This window comes from Oculina patagonica, chromosome 2 (genome assembly GCF_052425735.1).
Source record: "Oculina patagonica isolate OP01 chromosome 2, crgOcupat, whole genome shotgun sequence".
Lineage (NCBI taxonomy): Eukaryota > Metazoa > Cnidaria > Anthozoa > Scleractinia > Oculinidae > Oculina > Oculina patagonica.
In genome coordinates this window covers 5,551,705-5,574,020 of record NC_135759.1, presented here as the reverse complement: position 1 = coordinate 5,574,020, position 22,316 = coordinate 5,551,705, and the positions used below count along the sequence as shown (strand labels likewise).

Genomic DNA, 22,316 nt, shown 5'->3' with positions numbered 1-22,316 from the left:
GGTTTTACAAAACGATACGATATCGATACGATATTTGCCTTTTTTCTCGATATCGATATCGATACCGATATTATGACGTCATTTCCGTCCTGACGTCATTGGTTTGTCACGTGACCATACAAAGGACAGACTTAGTATCATAAATGTGTTATATTTTAGCCAAGAATGTTGCTTTTGGTCTTTTTGTTTCACTGGTCATCAGGAATGTGTGGACATCAAGTCAAGGCCAGAAAAATTCAAATATTGACGAGAACATCAATATTTCTTTGAGCAAAATTGCATTTTTAAACCTCAGGTGCTGACCAGAAGACCGCAGGCTCAGGTCACGTGTGCAGTATCGAAAACGTATCGAAAGTGCGATATTTTTCGAAAGTATCGATACTTTTCCAAATTGTCAAAATATCGGTGTATCGAATATTTGGTATCGAGTATCGGCCCACCCAAACTTTAGAGGTGAGGTAATTCAAATACACTATAATAGGGATACATGACGCACAGAGTTTCGATTTTAGCGATGAATCACAGTGAAACACCAAGGGTTTCGTATACGTAGGTAAGGAAAAATAAAAGGCAAAACTGATTCGTACAGCACAAAAAACGATAAAGGTCACGTAATATGTCCAGAATTGAACGCAATATTATTGATAGTAAGAACTTTATGTTTGAATAAGTTATCTGACATTTTCATATTACTTTATATTTGAAAGAATAATGTGTGTATTTCAGTTGGTGAACGTTTATCGCTAAAGACACTTCGTGACGCCTGTCATAAAGATCGTGCATCTCAATCGAGTTGAAGCAAAATGTCCTTCAATCTACTTTCGGTCTTGCAGTTCCGTTTTAAAGCAACAACAAAACAAAATCTTTTTAAACTTTGCTGAAATAATTCACTCTCGGTGTAAAATATTTTCGTCCACTAAACGCATGCAATAAAAATTATCTCAGCTAGGTGTGACAAGTCACTCAGCGAAGACCGCTATAACGTTCCATTCTTTCCAGCAAGGTGGACAGTCGTTTAATTCTGTGCTTATTTGGAAACTCCTTTGAAAACATTTCTATTTGCACCGAAAAGCCGCATACTCGCTGAATTAAAAAGTAACTGAAAAGACACTTAGATTTGCTTCTCTTTTTAATAATACATATCATAATCACAAAAAGAGTACAAAAACATACCGCATTACATACAGAGCAAACATCTGCCCCACGTGAGGAGTATAAACCAGCAGCGCGACGTTCGCTCCCCCCGGGGAGGGAGGGAGGGTACTCTATGCAGTGGACTAAATGGGAAGGCTCGAAACCGAAAGGGGTATCTTTCTCGGGCTGTATGTGTATAAAAGGATATGGATTTAACGAGTTGGAGTATACCTGAGGGTAGATAAAACTGCCATTTAGGTGTAAAAACGACCTTTCGAAATATTTCAAACAGACGCACCGAACGGCGAAATATTTAAGTGTTATTCAGGTGAAAAATCAGGAAGAAAGATGCAGTAACCCTTTTAAGGGTAGGTGAAAGGGGTACTATTTTTTATCGAATGCATACGAATGGGCGACCATTTTATCGAAATTAAAAGGGAATTTAAAAGGTAAAAAATTGGACCTCGAGGTGGAGCCTCACGTTTTAAAAGGAAATTGAGTACCCCCCCACCCCCCTGGGGGACGTTCGTGGACAGTTGTTGGCAACATCCTAAATAATATCGAGTAGGATATCCACTTGGCATAATACGTTTGTGGACTAATACTCTTTTTTACTGCAACACCAAGAAAACTACTACTACATTCATGAATAACACTCGACTCGAACACGAAGCCCCAGCGCTTATACAAGCTTATAAAGATAATATGCTACGATTAACATATTTTGCCGATTACAAGGATATAAATTCTAAGCTACGTATTCAGGCCGTATATATGCAGATCGCCTGGTATCTCGGGCTTCGTTTGCCGCTTATTTCCTGGCAGCGAAGGCAGAGAAAGCTTTTGCTTTGCGCCATCCGTTACTGGAGCCGCCCCAGCCCATGTGGTAGTACAGCTCGCGGTCATATTCATACTTCCAGGGTCCACAGTGCCAGCCAAAGAACCACCAACAGTAGCGGTATCTTCGGTATCTACGAGAAATAGGTCAGTAGTTTATTTTACCAGTGCACCACACAGTCACTAATCGTTACTAACTGGGAGAAATTAAGAAATCTTAAAACAGATTAAAACACAGGCAAAAGGTTAATTTTGCGGCGAGCTTAGGGGCCCATACAGGCCGCAGGTTATCCTGGTTTCTGTAGCATGAAACGACTCACCCACTAGGAGTATTTCTACTTCTCCTAGTTGGGATGCTAGACCATGGGAGGGTTATCCCCAGCATTAGTTCGTCGGTACCAATTTATACACCTTGGCGGAAAGGGGTACTTTAAAGGAGAAGTTCATTTCAGAATGGCCATTTATTTTCTTTACGCCAATAAAAAGTTTACACAAAGATATGTTATTCACCAAAATTTCAGCCTCCAACGTGCGCTATAACCCTACGAAATCTTTCCCAAAACTCGACAACTGAACGCCGCCATCTTGGAGCTTGTAATGTATGCGTGACGTCAAAGAGCTCAGCTTGAAGTTTGACGGGAAAACTTTAATAGTCGAAACTCCTTGTTTTTTGTATTTCTTGGAGCTCTGTATAAGCAAAATGGAGCTGCACAAAGTGGCGTTTTGTAAAAAAAAAAGCCACTACGAAGAAACAAGGAGCTTCGAGTATTTAAATTTTCCCGCCAAACTTCAGGCTGAGCTCTTTGACGTCACGCATACAGTAGCAGCTCAAAGATGGCGGCGTCCAGTTGTCGAGTTTTGGGAAAGATTTCGTAGGGTTATAGCGCACGTTGGAGGCTGAAATTTTGGTAAATAACATATCTTTGTATAAGCTTTTTATTGGCGTAAAAAGATAAATGGCAATTTTTGAGTGAACTTCTCCTTTAAGAGCAAAGTGTCTATCCCAAGAACACAACACAATGGCCCCGGCAGGGTTCGAACCCGGACCGCTTAATCTGGACTCCAGCGTGCTGACCATTAGGCCACCACACCTCCAAAAAAAAAAAACACTTACCGGTAGCGATATCTGGTAGCGACGGCATAATGCTGAGAGGAACCAGACCAGAATCCCACTATGGCTGGATACCCCTGACGCACGGCCTGAATGGCTCTGTCCCTGATCCAGGAGCGGTAGATTCCAGGAAGGGACGACCACCAGCTGGTGTAGGCGTGAATGCTACCTCCACTCTGACGTGAGCTGTACCACGACTTCAGCTTGGAGTCTGCCATGTCCCTGTAGAAAACCACATTTGCGCAATTGAGCTAAGTTTTGAAATTATCTCTGCTAGTCTATAAGGGGGGAAGGGCAGGAAGGGAGGGATGGGGAGGGGGGAGGATCGGAGGCTGTCGCGTGAATTAGTGAAAGTGGTGGTCTTTTACTCAGATTAAGGTAGTGTCTCAAAATTTATTTCATAGTTTATAATTTTTAGTATGATGGTAAGTTTTATGCCGGAGACGATTTAATTACAGCTTTGATGCCTAAAATTTGGGTTGATATAAATTGTTAAAATTTTTAACAATGTGTTCCCAGCCGTTCCAGAAGAAAGGCTAATATAAAAGTTTAGTCTTCGCGAAAAGCACTCCCCTTGAAGAAGCCCATTACAAGGTTTTAATCATGCGACTGGTTTACCCCTTCCCTTGTTTACAAATTCAATAAAAATCCTTAAAAATGTAAAATTTTTAACAAACTACAATATAAAACTTCCACATACCAGTGAGTAGTCGCTCCTCCGCCAAACAAGCAGAACGTGTCGACTCGGCTACGAATATTTTCAACATATTTTCGGACTGTTGTTGTTGTCCAAGAAGGCGCCACGCAAGATGATGAGCCTGAAACACCATTGGTACAGCGGTAAAGATGTTTGCTGTATCCAAAACTGGAGGAAGCATGAGCTAATCTGCAGTGTTCAAAACAAAACAAGGGAAATGTTTTCAAAAGGGAACAACAATTGCAAGTATAATAACTTTAAAAGTGTACGATATATGAAATACAGTTAGTCGAACCTCTCCTTACGGACATTCTCCCATGTCACTTTAGTGTTCATATTTAAGAGGTTCGACGGTGTTTTGAAAACAAATTTAAACCGATATGCGACAAAGATGTATGGTAATTTTATTGCAGGAAGCAATCTGTATTTTCTATTGCCGAAAAGTTAGATAATTTTGGATTAATATCACTAAAGATAACAACTTTTGTTGCTTCAAGCTCTTGCTGTGCAATTCGAAATAAGGCGACGGCACTCTGACACTTGCTTAAACGTAAGAAACGATTTTGTGGTCCTTATGGCTTCACATTAGCTTGTTACCTTGAAACTATCCTAAGGTAATCTTAAAAGGTAAAAATTATAATTTATTAAAACCAAAAGGATTAGTTTAATTTTAAGAAAACTTGTACAACTTTATTCTTTGTTTTCGAACATGTCGAAAGGTAGGTTTACCTGTCGAAGTAACCAAAAATTTGTGCCCAGGCCACCGGACCGCAACCACTCCAGCAGCCACAACACGTGTGCTGATTGTAATCCGGGAACCTCCATTCTTGTGGAACTGACCAATAGTGCCACGAGCTCCAACGGCGCTTACGACACGGACTGAGATCGATTGCGTATCTCTTTCTCACCAACTTGTCCTGTCCTCCGTCCACTATTCTGAATTCCACCACAAATTCCACTTCAGCTTTTTGTAGAATTTTCATGACTCTTTCCTTATCTTCAGAAACTGACAACCTGTGATGAGGTAAAGAAAAACTATTAGACGTACACGAAACATTTAAAATCGTGATTGTTTTGCAAATACTTAGTTAAATATTAAATATAAAGAGCAAGACTAAAGATTTTCCCATGAATGCAGCAATTTTGTGCGCGTGTTTGAGCGGATCAATCAGTGACTAGAGTGACAGTCGATTTTTGAAAGTTCTGTCCCCTCCCTCGACAAAGTTGTACCTGGCCGGGTGGACATAATCCTAAGAAGTCCTAAGGCAACCTCGTCCCAGAGACCCTGGGAACGAGGTTGGTCCTAAGGATCGAAGGAGCTACGTACAACTTTGGAAAAAAATCTGTCGAGGCACTTACAATGTCTTTTTTCCTCTACATACATTTTTAAGTTTGAAAAGGGTACGTTGCCTTTTATCCCCCCCCCCCCCCTTCCCCTCCTTAATATTGTTTTCAACCAAGAGTCATTAAGACTCGTGTATAGAAGGATAATTTTGAAACGACATTGAACAGTATAAAAAGCAATGATAAGATTTGAATGTTTTTGGTTGTGGCATTAAAGAAAGAGTATCATTTGCTCGAAACTCGCATTTGTCTCCACTTGTTTTGTCCAAGATTTTAAATGGCCCATTACTGCCTGCTCAACTAGGAGTATTGGTAATCCCTCGGGATTGGATGCTAGTCTATTGTAGGTTACCACACCAGAATTTTCGCCAGTTTGCCATGACAATACGCCTGTATTTGTTTACACTGCTTGGTGGGAAAAGGTGATGTTAGAGTAAAGTACATAATTTGCTCCAAAACAGAACATAGCCATCACTTACACAACGTACATTAATCTGTTCATCACTAGTTTAATGTAAGAGCTCTCAGCGAGCCTCATGTACTGCACTAGAGATTCTTTCCCAATTAAGTTCAATTACCACCATAAAATTAATCTTCATGTTCCCTACCTTATGTAACTGATTCCATTTGGAGTTCTCTCAATGACCTCCTTGTTAACCACAGTGGAGCCATCACGGCAAACCTCACCAAGCACCTGACACAATCTTCTTTGTAATTCATCCAAAGACGGCTCATTGTCGCTCATATTCCTTCCTGTTCCTGTGACCCGGATAGCCAAGCGCGAAAACTGGTTTCCCAGGGCAACCTTGACTGTGGAGCCTGGGCGAAGAGACTCTTCGGCGTACCTGGTTATATTAGCGTCTTCCTGGTCTGGGGTAATGAGTTCTTCTGTGTTCCACTGGGCACTGTCTTTGGTTTCCTTGTAAAGATCTTCCCATTCTTTGTTAAATTCGGACAAGTTGGTACGTAGATTCCTGTTTAGGTAAAGCCAGTAGTTCCTATTTTCCAGGTTTACACAATCCGCCTTTAAAGAAAGTAAAATTATGATAAATAAGTTAGATTAATTATAAAAGAAGAAAGACGAAAATGTTACTTATATCAACAGATCTGAAACATTACTCTATGATACTTTCCAAGCTGAAACAATTGAAGAAAATTTAGCGCCATTTTTAGACTAGCCATATTAAAACTAGTCCGTTAAGTGTTTTCTTTTTGATTTTCTTTTGCTTTTACTAAAAAGACATCATTATTTTTATTAAGACGAAATCTTAAATTTGGTTCTAAACCGGCATGCATTGAATTGTCAAAAAAATAAAAAAAAGTATAAAATGTCTGATTGTCGCTTAAGCAAAAATGTATCAAAATGAAATTTCACCAAGTGATTTAAAAGTTATTTGCAATAAAGGTTCAAATTTAAGTTTCGTTTCGCCTTTTCTCTTTACCATGGCAACGCCATAAGCGTTTGAATCAGTTCCTCACAGGTTTACACTGAACTTTCGTCGTTCACGTCATCTGGTTAGCCGAAATAGAATGCCAAAGACGAAAAGAAATGAAATTTCTTCTTAATAATGTAGCTTTTCTTTATCAATTCCTACATTAATGGGTTGGACTGTCAAGGGTCGAGAGATGCAGAGACAGAGAGGAACTATAGATTCTGTGATAATGCTTCCGATACATTTTAGACTTACCGGAGAATCGGACACGAAGTCGTAAGTGGACGCCACCAGGACATTCTGTGCATTTTCACAAGTATATAGCCCAGATTGTGCAGTGATGCGGTAGTGTGTTGCACAACTCTCGCCTTGAATCAAAGCGCGGTGGTTAAGCAATTCTGTGGGGCTTGTTCCGTTTCCACTCTCAACGAGCCTGTGATCCCCTGTGTAGCGGCCAGCGGAGAACACGTAGAAGTTGCCTCCGTCTCTGATTTCAAAGTAGGCAACCTGGAAGAAGAAGTTGAAGTTAAATCTTTAAAAAAGCAGTAAAACATTTGCTTAACACTAATGCAAAATTGAGTAAGGGGTAGCGAGATTGCAAAGAGGTAAAGCGAGACTCTATCACCTTACTAGCTATGAGAAAGCTGAGGAACATGCTGGTTAGCCTTCATCATGATCTACACAAGGAGAAGTTTGCCATTTAGAGTAACTGTCTATGTACGCCAGTCTTTAAAAATAAGTCTTATGCTTCACGGCAAAATCAGCTTCACTATAATCGATTATACTAAAATCGTTTACGCTCTCACCCCTTTTGCAAAATAACGACGACATACTTGGACCACGCGTTTTAGACTGGTTTTCGCTCCAAAACGAACAAGTGGAGACTACCGCTAAGGGCCGGGAGAGTTGCGCGAGCTCCCAATCATTTTGGCCTTAACGTGATAAGACATTCTCGACTCTAGAGCCTGTGCGCTGGGAAGAAAGAACTGCTCTTGTCGCCGTCAGTTACGTGCAAAAGACCTGAGAGCCCTGGGGTCGAGAATGGTGATTAGAATGTTTCTCCTCAAAATTTCAATACCTAGTCAATTATGTAGGTAATATGGATCATTCTGCATACACTGTTAGAAATTTCGGCCTTACCTCTTTAACACCCATGTCCTTGCGGTATATGGGACGGACGTTCTCGCGGGAAAACTTAACTCTCTGTAAGCCAATGAAATCGCTCTCGTCCATCAGATCAACTATTGATGATTGCACTGCATAAGGAATAAAGCCCATGGCTGCTTCGGTTGTCATAGCGACAAGGATCGCTGTGACCAACGCCCTTGTGTATCCCATGATGCAAAGTTGTTAGAATCAAGCTGTGAGCAAAATATGACAATAGTCAGTGCCTTCCTCTTTCTTTTTGACATTGACAGAAGAGATTCTACTTTAAAGAGGACGGAAAAATGAAGAACATTGTTAAGTGCATTTTCGATTTAGATTTTTTTTACTTGAAATATATGAAAAAAAAGAAAAAAAGAAAGAAAGAAAGAAAGAAAGAAAGAAAGAAAGAAAGAAAGAAAGAAAGAAAGAAAGAAAGAAAGAAAGAAAGAACGAACGAACGAACGAACGAACGAACGAAAGAGCGAAGGAACGAACGAACGAACGAAAGAGCGAAGGAACGAACGCAAGAGCGAAGGAACGAACGAACGAACGTACGAAAGAGCAAAAGAACCGACCGACCGAACGAACGAATGAACGAGCGAACATTCGAACGAACGAGAGAACGAACCGACTAATAAACAGACTTATAACAACAACACACAAAAAATTTATTTAAGCTCGAATTTTAGAGTAGCTTGACAAGCTGATATTTCCGTGAACAAAATATTTGATAACGAAAAATTAAAATAGAAATTGCTATTTACATATTTACAATTGACTTATAAATATTGAAACTACGAATTTCGTTCGAGTTATGCATGAGTGCTGATCAGTCAACTCAAAAGGTATTTGAATGCCAATTATATCTGTACCCGGAAAGTTCATAAATTTCTTAGTTCGAATTCATAAGGAAAGTCGTGTCGATCAACATGCGTACAGAAAACTTTTTTCCTCTCTATGACAACAATGCAACACTGATTCCAAGACAGAAAAACTTGCAGAGGAAAACAAATCATACAAATTCGAAGACTTCTTTTCAATGTTTTATTTTATTTTAGAGGCCTAAGGATCAAACTTAATTAAGAAAATTGCCCATTTGGTTTCGTTTCGTTTGATTTTCGGTTAGGACAGTTTTTACATGTAAAGAAAGACTACTGAAATTAATAAATAAAGATACAAATTGAAAATTAAGGCAAGCTTTTACATGGCTAGTTTCGAAAAATGTAAAAATTCCATACGACTGACCATAAAGTATATCTGGAAGGAGCTAACTTAGTCAGTGTGGAAATTTTGCGTTTAGTTCAAAGACATCTGTAGTTAAGATATCGAATACATTTTTGAGAAGAAAAGTCAAACGCAAAAATCTTAAGGTTTGTCGTTGCTTAAATCAGCACAGCAAAAACATAGCCAAACCTTAAAAAAAGAAAAACGTGAAGAATGAATTACTTACCTCAAGAAAGCAGTCTTAGGTCGACAAAAGAAATTTAGTCCTCGTCTCCTACTACGCCCCTTACATCGCCACTTCAGTGAAAGACTGCTTTTGTTTTTCAAGCTCGCGCGCTGGCTTTTATACCCTTGTATGTTTTAAGTCATAAACCATTCAAAGACAACTTAAAACCCAATTGAAAGCCGCGATTGGGCCTTTATGAGAGGTCATCACGTTTAAACAAAAGCAATACAGTTCAAGAAGCAGTTTTTTCCGCTTTCAGTGCATCAGTCCACGTTTCTTCTGGAATTTTTTCCGCGTACTCAGAGTGCTATTCTATTTTTTTTAATTGCTGATCGCTTTCTCAAGTGGCCTGAATACTGCTCAGTTTTTCTGACGTTGTTCACACTTGTATCTATTCATGTGACAAAGCCTCCTTTGTGATACAAATATCATGAAATTTACAAAAAAAAAAAATAATCACTATATACACTCACTACAATTCTTTTCCCACGAAACTCGGCCTTCGCTTCCCAAGTTTAAAATTATAAACCATTCAAAGACAACCAGAAACCCAATTGAAAGACGTAGTTGGGTCTTTTTGTCGAGTTATTATTGCATTAAGACAAAAGAAATTCAATTCTAGAGGCATCATTTTTTCCGCATTTAATGTTGTTGTATGTAAACGCATTATTCCATGTTTCACTTGGAATCTTTCTGCATGTACAGTCTTGTACAACAAATTTCCACTTTCTCAAATGAATGCCTGGTCGTACGTTTTTGAACTTGCATTGTATCTTACCTTTCGTGTCACAAAGATAGATCATTCATCTCTAAAAGGCCGTCCAGAGATCTTTTATTTTTTATAATTTAAAAGTAGCCTTGTTTTCCAGAAAGATCTATTCAATGGATTTAGAAAAAGGTTAGCTTCGAGCCAAAGTGGCGCATACTGCCGGAGCTTATCCCGGTTTCCTTAGCATTAAGCAGCTAGGTATTTCCCTCCCCCCTGGATGGGATGCTTGTCCATCGCAGGGAACCCCCCAGCATTATTTCGCCGGTACCCATTTATACACCTGGGTGGAGAGAGGCACTATGAGAGTAAAGTGTCTTGCCCAAGAACACAACACAGTGACCCCGGCCAGGGCTCGAACCCGAAACGGTCGCTCCGGGTCCGGCGCGCTAACCATTAGGCCACCGCGCCTCCCACGATTTAGAAAGGAACCTTGATAAACAATTAACTACATGCGCCATAAAAATATAATAATTACAGCTATTTTATTTTTAGCAATTATTGTTTGATTTTAGTATAGTGGCGAAATAGACCTTGATCTGAGACCTTCTTTAGTTAAAGCCCTTATCAGTTCTGCCAGTTCGACGAAACACCATCCTCGCATCTTAACTAACAAGATTGGTTTTTATACTCTTCTAACGGTTCCAAATTAAAATCCATTTCGTAAAAACGACTAAATATTAAACAAAAACCTTTAGTACAAGTCTTTTTGAGAGGCTATTGTGTTTAAACAAAGCAATTTAATTCTTTAAAAAGAAATTATTTTTCCGCATTCAAAACGTTGTTGTGTGTGAATGCATCATTTCACGTTCCCGTTTGAAGTTTTGTTCAAGAGTCTATACTGATTCCCCAAAATTTTACTTTCCCAAATGGATTTTTAACTTGGTCTTACATTTTTCATACTTGTATCCACATGTATTACAATGGAAGATCATTAATTTTTACTTAAAGCCCATACAAAGATCCATCATGTATTATATCGATTCAAAAGCAACCTTTTTTGCCAGAAAGATCATTTAAATGGCTTTAGAAAGAAAATTTGAAAAACAGCCATCTTTTTACGTCATTAAAAAATTAACCAATATTTTAAACCTATTTTATTATCTTTGACGTATGTTTGTGGCTGAATAATTTCCCTTTTATGGTTAGGAAATAAAGATTGTTTTATTCAGGTCTCGTGCGTTATAAAATTGCATTGCGTGTATTTAAATTTTCCCCACGTGTGGCAAAAGTTCGCTAAACATTTTTTTCCGATGGTGAAAAAGCCGCAGTTACCTAGAAACCAAGATGTTGAATTCTCTAATAACTTTTGAGTTTTTTAAACTAACTTTGTTATTGTTTTGCTGCTAATGTCCTGACAACTGGGAATCAATTACGTAACTTGGGTAGTTTGGTGTTGTTTCCGAAGGCTAACGCGTTCAAAGAAATCGCACAATTTATACGCGCAAGAGCGGTTATAAAAATAAAGCTTTGTGCGTATACTGCAAAACAATCTGCCATAAAGCTTTTACAAAGGACGAAGAGTTGTTTATTGTTTTTTAATTGCCATTTCCGTTCGGGCATAAGTAATTTGGTTATTTGCTTACGTAAATTAAAATTTAAATACGCCGTTTTCGTAAACGTCACACTTGAATGATGATCTTAAGTTTACCAACAAAATTTGTTGTGGTTTTACACACGTATACATTATTTGAAAATGTCCTCTGCGCATTTTTTCTAAGAAAAAGATTCATGGCTAGCCGGCAACATTTTCTCGCATTTTGAACAGCAGTAGGCGTACCTGAAACTTAAATTGGGTTCAGGAGTCCATTGCTCGTACCTTAAAAATTGAAACGAATTAGATTACTAATAAGTAGGCACCTAGGTCGTACATCAAGTGAAAGCAGAATGCATAAGCATGTTGCCAAATTCATTTTGTCCAGCTGTATAACTCGTTAGTTTTTTTGTACTTATTATGAAGCAAGAGTTAAGCTTCTTCATGCGATGCGATAGGTCCGCAAAACTGATGGCGATTTCTTCATTCGTTCTGGGAAGTTTATTTTCATTATAGTTGGTTTGCACAATCGCAAACTAAACTAAATTGAAGTCACAAGACAAATATGATGTAAGAAAGAGGTTACGTTTGAGACCATAACAACCACAAAATATAAATCGACAAAAACTAATCAACAGTAACAATAAACCCTGTCAAGAAATTTAAAATTGGTTGTTCGATCTTCATTTAGACTCAAACTAAATTAGCCTGATCAAGAAAAAGTTATTTACTTTAGGCCTGATATATCGTGGCTAAAGGTTAGGCCATAAAAACAATTACCGGTATTAGTGTTTACTAATTGGTAGTACTTTGGCCTTCTTGCCTTTTGATCAAGTGGGTTGTAAACTTGTTTCTAAATTGACCCGGCCATATTAATCAAATACTCCTACATGTAATTGTCAAATCAGAGACAACGTTGTGCAATGTTATGCTCAGTAAACGGACGAGCAAACTCAGTTGAACTTTTATTGAACTCCAATTAATTTTCTTACATATTTTACATGGGTTTCAAGTCAGTTATCATGTACATCCCTAACTCCACATATTTACATACTGTTAATAAATACGTAAAATTAAATTATGATTTGAGCAGTCTAAGCTACAATACACCAAAGTCTTGTGCTGTATTAAGCTGGAATCAAGGAGAAAGTTTTTACAAATAAAACGTAAGGTAGTGTTTTAGAAGAGGCAATCACGTTTCTTTTCTAGAAAATAAAATCACCGAGAAGCATAAAGCAGTGTTTTATGAGTCACCAATAGAAAAGAAAAAAAGCGCAGGAAAGACACGTGAGTCACATCAAGCGCTTTTAAATCTGATTGGCTGAGGATAGGGGAACTTTTCTTTGATTGGCTTAAAGCAATTGCATTTGGTCAGACTTATCAACAGTACAAGGCTTTCTAAAATAAGGTAATCAACACTTGGAAAAAGTGCTGGTTTCGAAAAGTTATGTAGTTCACTTAAATGTCAGAAATTGAAGAAGAAAAACGTCTTTACAAGTAGAATAATTTAAAAACAAGTATACAAAATTAAGTCTGATTCCCTTCACAGAAAAACCCTAGAATTTACGGTGCACTATTATATAGCGGCAACTACTTTGCATACACAACGTCAGAATCTCGGCAAATAATTACATCTGCAGAAGTCTTAACAAGTTTTCCTCCTTTGGTAGAATTTTTCGATCCGGGCCTGTTCCTTCACTGCACAGGCATTCTGCAGTCCAAGATTGTAGCACGTAAACCTTCCGAATCGCGTCTGCACAATATGACAGTGAAAACTTTAGATGTAACCATAAGTTGTTTCATCTTGTAGTCTGGCAACTACCTCAAGATCAAAGGAACCAGCCTGCAAAGAATAATTAGATATTTGAGTTATTGTGTGCAATCGTCGGTATACTGAAAAAACTTTAAGAGGGGGGGGGGGGGGGTAAATAGGGGTACGCAAATCCGCTGATCCGTGATATTTTTTGGCCAAATCCGTCAATCCGCCACTATTTTCGTTCAATTCTGAATCCACATTACTTGAAAAGTGTGTGTGGTATAGTATCTATTCGACTGACGGTTGATGCTGCTTTTTATGCCATTTTTTTTATGTTGATGTAAAGTACATTGCTGTTGGAGGAAGTGGGGAGCCGTTATTAGTTTTTAGCTGTTTTTCCGTGTCACAAGGGAAGAAATTAAAAAAGTCAGCCTAACTTTTTCAAGTTGAGATCTGATGTTCCTGATGGCATCACAACATTATCACTTGTTTATAGCTTCAGTACACTGGCATAGTAATTTTTTAACAAAACTGGACCAATGTTTTTAGGCTCAGAGCTTTTGAAGTGAACCTCGTAAAAGTGTCCCTTTGAATAAAGTAATTTTTTTATGCAGTTAACCCTCTTGTTCTGTACTTACCCTTGAGTACCAGTGCTTCGCTTGTTCTCTATTTTGTTCCACTCCTGATCCATGATGTAAACATCGGCCATAAACAAAACATCCCAAGGCGATTCCTTTTGCTACATAGCGTGGCAAACAGTCGGTTTCTAGAGCAAGGCCTTCAATGTCTTCCTGTTCTCCAACACTGCATGGATGGAATTAAAGAAAACAACAGTAAACAAATGCAGCCATGAAAAGGACAGGCAATGACAGGATATTGGTTGCTTTGGAATTTAACAAAAAACAAGTTGGATCATACAAATTTATCTTGTTGAATTTTGTCACATACAAATCAAATTACAAATCAGACCATGCATGCACACAAGAAAAGTGAAAAACAACAACAAACAAGCAAAAAAAAAACAAACAAAAAAAGAACCCAAAAGAATTATTAAGTCAAGCATTGGTTGCCTGTCAGTGCGGGCAGGCTCACCTTTGGGTTGCACTCATGAGGGGGAAAACCGCTTGAGTGAGTTGGCACGCGAAACAACCTGGCAGGGAGCCAGCGAGAAAGTTGGTGCTCCCTGCATGTTCGCTTCGCTCACCGACTCTTTTTCATAGCTTCGTCCCGTGTGAGTGTAACCCAAAGGTGAGCCTACTCTCAGGCTAAGTGTTGGTCGATTTAACTCTGCACAGGTGCTTTATTGTAATTCTTGATACTTAATAAACAGACAAATAATATTGAAAGTTAAACTGAAAGTATTACGAATCCCAACTGGTGGGAACAAGCTCAGTCAGTTAGCTAGGTACAAAACCTGGCCTTGGAGTTGGCCTTGGGAACTAGCAGAGTCCTTAAACCAGCCACCTCCAGATCTCAAATCTAGTGCCCTGAACCACTCCACCACACCGCCTCTTTAAAAAGGTTCATCAGTAAACAGTCGTCAGTTACCTTTTTGCCACATCTGCAGCCTTGTTCATCAGTTTTCTTCTGTAATAATGAACAGCTAAGTTGCCCTGAGCATAAACATTGCCTCTGGCTGCTGCTTCTTTGAGACACTTGAAAGCTGCTTCACCATCTCGCCGAACACCAATGCCATACTCAAACATCACGCCTAATGCACCTGAAAACAAGTTCATTTAAGTTCTGGTGACAGCTCTTTCAAACAAAGTTAGGTAAAGCAGGACTGCCAGATGACATCTTACTGGCAGCGCTTACCGGGGGGCACTTCCTATAAATGGGCTAATGGGGATGTGCCGCTGGATGGGGTCGCATTTTCACAACTGGACTGACTATAATGGGGTCGCCATTTCAAGCATTTTTTATAGGGTGACTAGAATGGGGTCACACTTTTTCAGGATTTTGAGAGTACGGAAATCTGGCAAGTTGTGATTTATGAACGGAAATATTCGCCGAAAAAAATGTTACCGTATTTATTGCTGTTGTTCAATATTTGACAAACAGCTCCCAGAAGTGACTAAGTTGGGGTCGAAAATCAAATTTACCCAAAAGTGACTAAGATGGGGTCTATAATTGGCCATAGAATAAGACTATAATGAGGTAGAGGTTCTGAGAGGCCAGCGGCACATACCCAACAAAAATTTACCCAAGTACCCCCCCCCCCCCCCAGGCAGCGCTTTAAGTGCCTTGTGTGGTTTCTGGGGTTTCGGTTACTAAGACTATTACTCACCACCAAATTATGTACTAAATAAATCTATCATAGGTTGCACCACAACACATTTGTTGATGAGTCCCAATAGTTCACCATGTTATACTAACAATAACTACACATTCGTATGTTCCATTACCTACACTGTATATACATGTACACATCATATATATAGACCACTGGCTACCCTGAATATCTTGAAATTAGGCACTATTCACATACATGTGAGAAAAGGTAAATACGTTTAAACTAAAACCTGAAACATGTTGGATGATCCTGGTGCTAGATGATCCTAGCACTAGGATAATCCTCTTTCTATGTAAAAGGGGCGTTAGAGCCCGGAATATTGCCAGTCTGATTGGAGAGCTGAACTCAGTGTTATTATGCATTAAAAAAAAAAAAAAAACTAACAAAAAAACTATTTATGTAATTCAAACCTTGTGACTCCAGGCTTCCATTCCCTGTGGCTTCCTGATGCCAAAAATAAGCCTTAGAAAAAATGAAATTAAAAGCAACACTGAAGTTAACATCTCTTTTTCGCTGATTAAATTTTATGTTGTAGTTATGTTTAATTAAGTAATAGGTTTTCCTCAAAAAGAGCATTGCTGGAATAAAAATACACATAAAAATTATCAACTGAGAAATAACCAATCAGAGGCACTCTATGGATCCCTCAACTGGTTTGTCAGTTTCCTGCATGGGTTGAATTACATGAATCTACATGTAAGAATCTAAGAATGTAAGAGTGAATTGAACATGGGAGAGAGATGCCTGGTTAACACATGCATAACAGTGCATGCATTTAAATATCTTTTAAGGTGGCTCCATAGGGTTTTGAGATATTACGGCGCGCTCACAAGTGATACCCATCAAGAGATCATTTTCGCGTTATTTTTTAAACTAGTTAAATAAAAGCTGCCGGAATATTAAAAACAAGGACTAAAATATGTTGTGCATTATTCTTTTTTTTAAAATAACGGCCTTTGTTTTTGAGCTACATCTACTCAAAAAGTCCTATTTTTTGGTGTTTTTATGGCTTTGATCTTAAATTTCTTTAATTTTCTTCGGTGAAAATTTTTGAAATTCTCCCAACGGATTGAATCTGATGGGAAATAACTTTTAAAAACAAAAAAAGTAGGGGTTGTCCAGGTCGTTTTTGCGTTTTTGGTTATTTTGTGTTTTTTTGACTTAGGTAGCAAAAAAAATGGCTTACAATTTTTTTTAAAAAACGGCATAAAGGGCAGTTAAATAGGTATCACATTTATGCCAAATTTTAAGGAATTTCACCGAAGGAAACTCTAGTAAATACAAGGGGAAAATTTCTATTTTCGCCCGAATAACAATTACGTCATCAGAATAGAAATTGTCCAAGATCGCTATTTGAGCATGCGCGAACTTTCGAACCATACGAGTTGATGTGTTAAGACGAGCGTTCCCCGTTGTTGTCGGTTTTTGTGCGAATATCTGTTAACCCCAAGGTTAGTTAGAGACATACCTTGATCCTTTATGTAGCAGAATCTCTGAAATTCTGCTCGAAGTATCTCACAATCGCGGAGACTATTCTTTATTTTCTCTTTTGCTTTCGATCGTACGAACTTCACAAAAGCGGCCAGAAGCACCGCGGACGTTGTAAACACCTTTTTAGGGTGTTGTAAACTGTTTTATCTGCTCAACACAGGAAAGTATGGGTGTTGTTTCATTGGCAGGAAGCAAATCTCGCCGAAAATTTCACGCTCGCGTGAAGCCGCCATGTTTGTTTTGATTTGCCGGCATTTCAAGCTCGCCCTTTCGTACCCATTCTTCGCGTGGTCAAAAAACCCTATGGAGCCACCTTAAAAAATATCACAGTTTGTATCAAATCATATTTCAAGGGCATAAAACTAGCTTCCATTAGAATTACAAAGGATATACAAACTAACCTTTTGTAAATCAAAGGAGTCTTCACCAGGCCGTGAGTAAAACAAACCTAGAACAGTCTGTGCCTTGATGCTACCAGTGGGTTCACCGTCCTGTGCTGCTTCAAGAAACCATCTCTCTGCATCCTTGTCAGACTGTTTGACTCCAAACCCTTCATAATAAGCCCTGCCGACATTATATTGGGCAAAGGGAATCAAGTGTGTTGCATCTGGATTGGTAGACTCTGCAACTTCTTTCAGGAATTCAAATCCTTTTACCTGATGAGCAGATTCAATATCAGAAGGTTTTTAAGCTCACTACATAGTATTACTCATTAGATAACATCAAACACTGAAAACTCAGGTATAGACTGTCTAATTAAAAGATTTAAAAGTTATGGATCTGATCCCTTCATTTGTATCTAAAACCTTAGACAATAATGCTGAGGTATTTTAACATTTGGCTAAACTGTAGAATACCAGGCCACTTACATGTATTTGCATCTCATTGAATTTGAATGGTTCCTTTGTTTCTACAGTATATGCTTCGTTCTTCAGAAATACATGTATGTAAATACAGTCAACTCTCTCTAAGACGGACACTCGTCGGGACCGGCCCCAATTGTCCGTCTTAGAGAGGTGTCTGCCTTATAGAGAGTCGAAGTAACGTGACACCAGAAATTTTGAGACGATAAAGGTAAACGACTATGCACAACGAATACACGTCTGTTTGAGTCGCTTACATTAGCAAAACATATAAAGTGGAACAAAAATAATATCAGAAATTCGACTTGTTTGTTTATCACAAACAGTACTACTGTAAGTAGAAAACTAAATCTTTGGTGCCCATGCATACGCCTAAGCAGAGAAGTAATGTGTTTTATAAATAGCGGATTGTTTTTGGTAAGTTTGGTATTCTAAAGGCGCTGACCTACTATGCTATATGTCGATAACAAGTTTTAAAGTATTGTTCACTAAAAAATAACTTTTTGTGCGTGTCCGTTGGAGGTTTCAAAGTGTCCGTTGTCCGTCTTAGAGAGATGTCCGTCTTACAGAGAGTTTTCTTACAGGAAAATGACTGAAAAACGGCAGGGACCATGACCAGGTGTCCGTCTTATGGAGGTGTCTGTCTTATAGAGGTGTCCGTTAAGAGAGAGTTGACTGTAAGTGGCCCAGTATTCTAAAATCACTCTGGACAAATGTTCTTGCCATGGCTTTCAATAAGATTTAACCCTCGGACGTACAAGGGGGGGGGAGGGGTGGATGCCACCCCCCCCCCCCCCGTAAGGTTTTTCCCAAATTTTGAAAAAAGCATTTACCCTACAATGCTGAAACTTTCGGTAGCTGTTCATTCATCCTTTGCGGAAATTTTGATATGTCAACCATGTGTCCATGGTATGTGACGTTGCCATGGCAACGTCATAAATACAAGCAGGTCTTGCCAAAAATCGTCATTTTTAACATTTTTCTTGATTTTTTCCAGTTTTTTATAACAGCAGTGCAAGATTTGTTTATTTTTACATTCCATAAGCATTCTAGCTTGATTTTGCATCAATTTCTGTTATTTTGTGACTTTCTAAGAAAATGTTGAAATCCAAGATGGCGGATCCAAGATGGCGGCTCTTATGACGTCACGTGACGCCATATGACGTCACAGCCAATTAAAATTATGTCATCTTGTAGAGTAAGCTAAGGGCTTTCTTCTCAGAGCAAAATAATTTCGCTACGCCTTAATATAACGAAAACTCCGGGGAGGGGTTCCATCCACCCCCCCTTGTACGATGATGGGGGTATGAGTTTGCTTGTACGTCCGAGGGTTAAAGTTAAGGTGACTGCCCTTGTACAACAACTTATGGAGAGCCATATGGAACGCTCGATCCAGAGACCAGCACACTAACAATTAGGCCACTGAAGCAAAAAAAACCTTCTCCCCTTTTAGGAGAGGAATTTTTACTTGTGATTCACAGCAGGTGCCTGTTATTATTGAAAGCCTGTTCTTCTATTTCTTTACATCGCACAGTATTATTATTTTGGAATTTACTGTAATACAGTCAACTCTCTCCAAAACGGACACCTTCGGAACCCAATCCAACTGTCCATCTTAGAGAGGTGTCAGTCTTATAGGGATTTTATTTACAGTAAAAGGACTGAAAAACGGCAGGGATGTAACCAACACCTGGTGTCCGTCTTATGGAGGTGTCCGTTAAGAATGAGTTGACTGTAATCAAATTAAGCAGCATTTAAAAGGAAATTTGACCTAACAGCAAAATGCAATAATTATTGCCTTAACTTGTCAGACAGGCCTTGGCCGGCACTTAAAATAATGACTCCTGGCTATGTACATCAACAGTCAAAGCCTGGGAATTATCAGCACACAAGATTGTGATTTATAGATTCGAATGAATCTACCTTGTCTAGCTTAGTACAAAACAAATGTCAGTTCATATGTTAGATCATGCAATCACCGTGACATTTTCTTCACTATATCTTGAGTGATTAAGCGGTAATGCACGGGGACGTTATAAAATTTACTCCATATGCTAAAATAATACGTCCTTAGTATACGAACATGTACTTGAATTTGTTGAAAAGACTATAAGTTAAGCTTAAAACGGTTAATTGCTTACAAAAAGGAATAATTAGCTTACCGGGTTGGGTTTTGTTCCGATTCCATCATAGTACATCACCCCCAGTTGATATTTTGCTTGAAAATCTGTGGTCTTGATTCTTTCGAAAGAAATTAACGCCTTGTCATAAATTTCCCGCTCAAAGTAGAACTGTCCTAATTGAAACTTGGCGAGGCTATCTCCGCCTTTGGCGCGTTCGATTAGAATTTCCTCTAGAAGTTCTTCTGAAATTTCTTCTTCGCCTCCTTCTTGTACTGCACCCATAGAAAGCGGTCTTGTGTTAGGAAACTTTTCAGCGCTTAACTTACGCTCGCTAAGCGGTCCAACGGGACAAGAGAAAGGCCGCCTTTCAGCTTCTTCGTCCGCCATCTTGGACGTGAGTTGAGCAATCAATATGTTGCCATAGTGACGATTTGTAAATTTTTATTTCATTGGGGAGGAGTCGTACAGGACAAAATGGTTCGTTCCCAGTCCTGTTGTGGTTTCTTCTGCGCGGACTTTTTAAAACTTTCAAAGTAAACAAACGATTCGTGTATACTTCATGCAAAACAACAGCGCAGTCAAAGAGGATGAGGCTAAACAATAGTAAATAATCCGCGAATAAATTAAACTTGAAGGTCACATCAGTGACTTTCTTTAACCAGCTGGCAAAATTCCTAGTATATGCAATTTCTTAGACTTGCTCCAGGTCCTTTGTTTATTTTTTTCTTCTGGTGGTGCGTGCTCCGACTTCTGTACACGCGCGACTGGTATTTCTTGTGCGCGACGCGCGAATCAAAATGGCTGAGAATCGTTCCCATGTCATACTCGCGCGTCGCGCTCGTGCTTTCTTTAACTCGCGCGACTAGCGCGCAAATCTGCGCTTGGGACAACTCTTTCTGTATGAATGAGGCTACTATAGTGTAAGGCTTATATCACAAACCGAAATTTAATTCGCGCATGTGACGATACTAATAAATTTATATGGCCACTCGTGTGTGTTGGTCTGTGTTTTGTTTTAGCACTTGTACCTCTTTTTTGTTTTCAGTGTCTTGTGTTTTCGTTTTTTTATCTTTGTTTATTTTTTCCGCTTTGTTTTTAATATTTGGTGGTTTTGTATGTTTGTTTGTTTATTTTGTTCGTTTCTATTCATAGTAAGATGTAAATCCAGGAATATAGAGTGATTTTCATTCTGAGTGTCGCCAGTAAAACCAAAACCAATTATTATTATAGAGCGGTTTTCACTTGAGTGTCGAAAGTAAATTGCGTTTGCTTTGGTTTTGAATTACTACGCTCAGTGATTGGCTTTAAAGTCTCGCGCCACTTTCTCAGCCAATCAGAACTAAAACCAAAACCAATCGTGACTCGCTCGCGCACGTTTCCCCGCGCTTCGTGCCAGCTACGTGTATTTGCTTCGAGTTTTGATTGGTTCACTGGATTGTCTGCGACCTTTGTGATTGGCCACAGTAATTACTTTGGTTTTGGTTTTACGACACTCAAGTGAAAACCGCTCTAAGTGATCACTCTTGCTTATCACAAAAGACACAGGTAATCCAGTGATCAAATCAAAACTCGAAGCAAATACATGTAGGCGGCACAAAGTGCGGGAAAACATGCGCGAGCGAGTCACAATTGGTTTTGGCCCCCTGATTGGTAGAGAAAGATCGTAAGATTTTTTAAACCAATTACGGAAGATATGCAAAACCAAAGCAAGCGTAAATTACTTTCGACAACCGAAAGAGAACTACTCCAGCATCAATTTTGAAGCCAGTATCTCGTTGTTGTTGTTGTTGTTGTTTTTTTTTTTTCAACATTTTAAACTTTGGAAAACTGATCAAACTGTAACATAAAATAAGCAGTGGAAAAACACTTTGGGCCGGATCGCAAGGGTTAATCGCCTTTGACCGCCCCTGTTCTTTAGAAACATAGATTATACTTCAGTCATATAACATATATATAAAAATAAATGTTTATTTTCACATGCAAGCAGCATCTCTTGAAACCAAGATGTCGGCATTTTTTTATTAAATACAATATAAGTTAAAATATTTCTTGAAGAACTTATTTCTTCCTATAATACAATATTCCATTCTGATATAACAATTTTATATATATATATATATATATTTATATATGAATAGCTAGTTTGGTACAATCTGTATATAAGTTGATAATCTGTTCTAATGTAAAACACTATCCCTAAACTAAATTCTTGTAATATATCAAAAGATACAAAAATTACATAATATGCGTTTTTGTTTTAAAAACCTTTACCATAAAGGAACGTTATAAACCATGCAAAGCATGAAACACATTCATTGTCGATTAAATGAAGTACAAA

At 38.6% G+C, this 22,316-nt stretch overlaps 2 protein-coding genes across 2 annotated transcripts; both read right to left on the bottom strand.

Annotated features, from left to right (window-relative positions):
- Positions 1 to 1,693: 1,693 nt before the first annotated feature.
- On the bottom strand, positions 1,694 to 7,894 carry LOC144642117 (uncharacterized). Its single transcript, XM_078501108.1, has 7 exons — positions 7,697 to 7,894; positions 6,812 to 7,063; positions 5,732 to 6,147; positions 4,509 to 4,793; positions 3,783 to 3,968; positions 3,086 to 3,304; positions 1,694 to 2,105 (listed from the first exon to the last, which is right to left on the bottom strand). Exons 1-7 carry the CDS (start codon positions 7,892 to 7,894, stop codon positions 1,946 to 1,948), a joined length of 1,716 nt encoding a protein of 571 aa, XP_078357234.1. The 3' UTR covers positions 1,694 to 1,945.
- A 5,062-nt stretch (positions 7,895 to 12,956) lies between these two features.
- On the bottom strand, positions 12,957 to 20,383 carry LOC144642737 (LRP2-binding protein-like). The gene is made up of 6 exons (XM_078501787.1): positions 20,018 to 20,383; positions 17,394 to 17,648; positions 15,912 to 15,963; positions 14,757 to 14,928; positions 13,847 to 14,012; positions 12,957 to 13,295 (listed from the first exon to the last, which is right to left on the bottom strand). The coding sequence occupies exons 1-6, from the start codon at positions 20,363 to 20,365 to the stop codon at positions 13,230 to 13,232; spliced, it is 1,059 nt and encodes a 352-aa protein (XP_078357913.1). The 5' UTR covers positions 20,366 to 20,383; the 3' UTR covers positions 12,957 to 13,229.
- Positions 20,384 to 22,316: the final 1,933 nt, after the last annotated feature.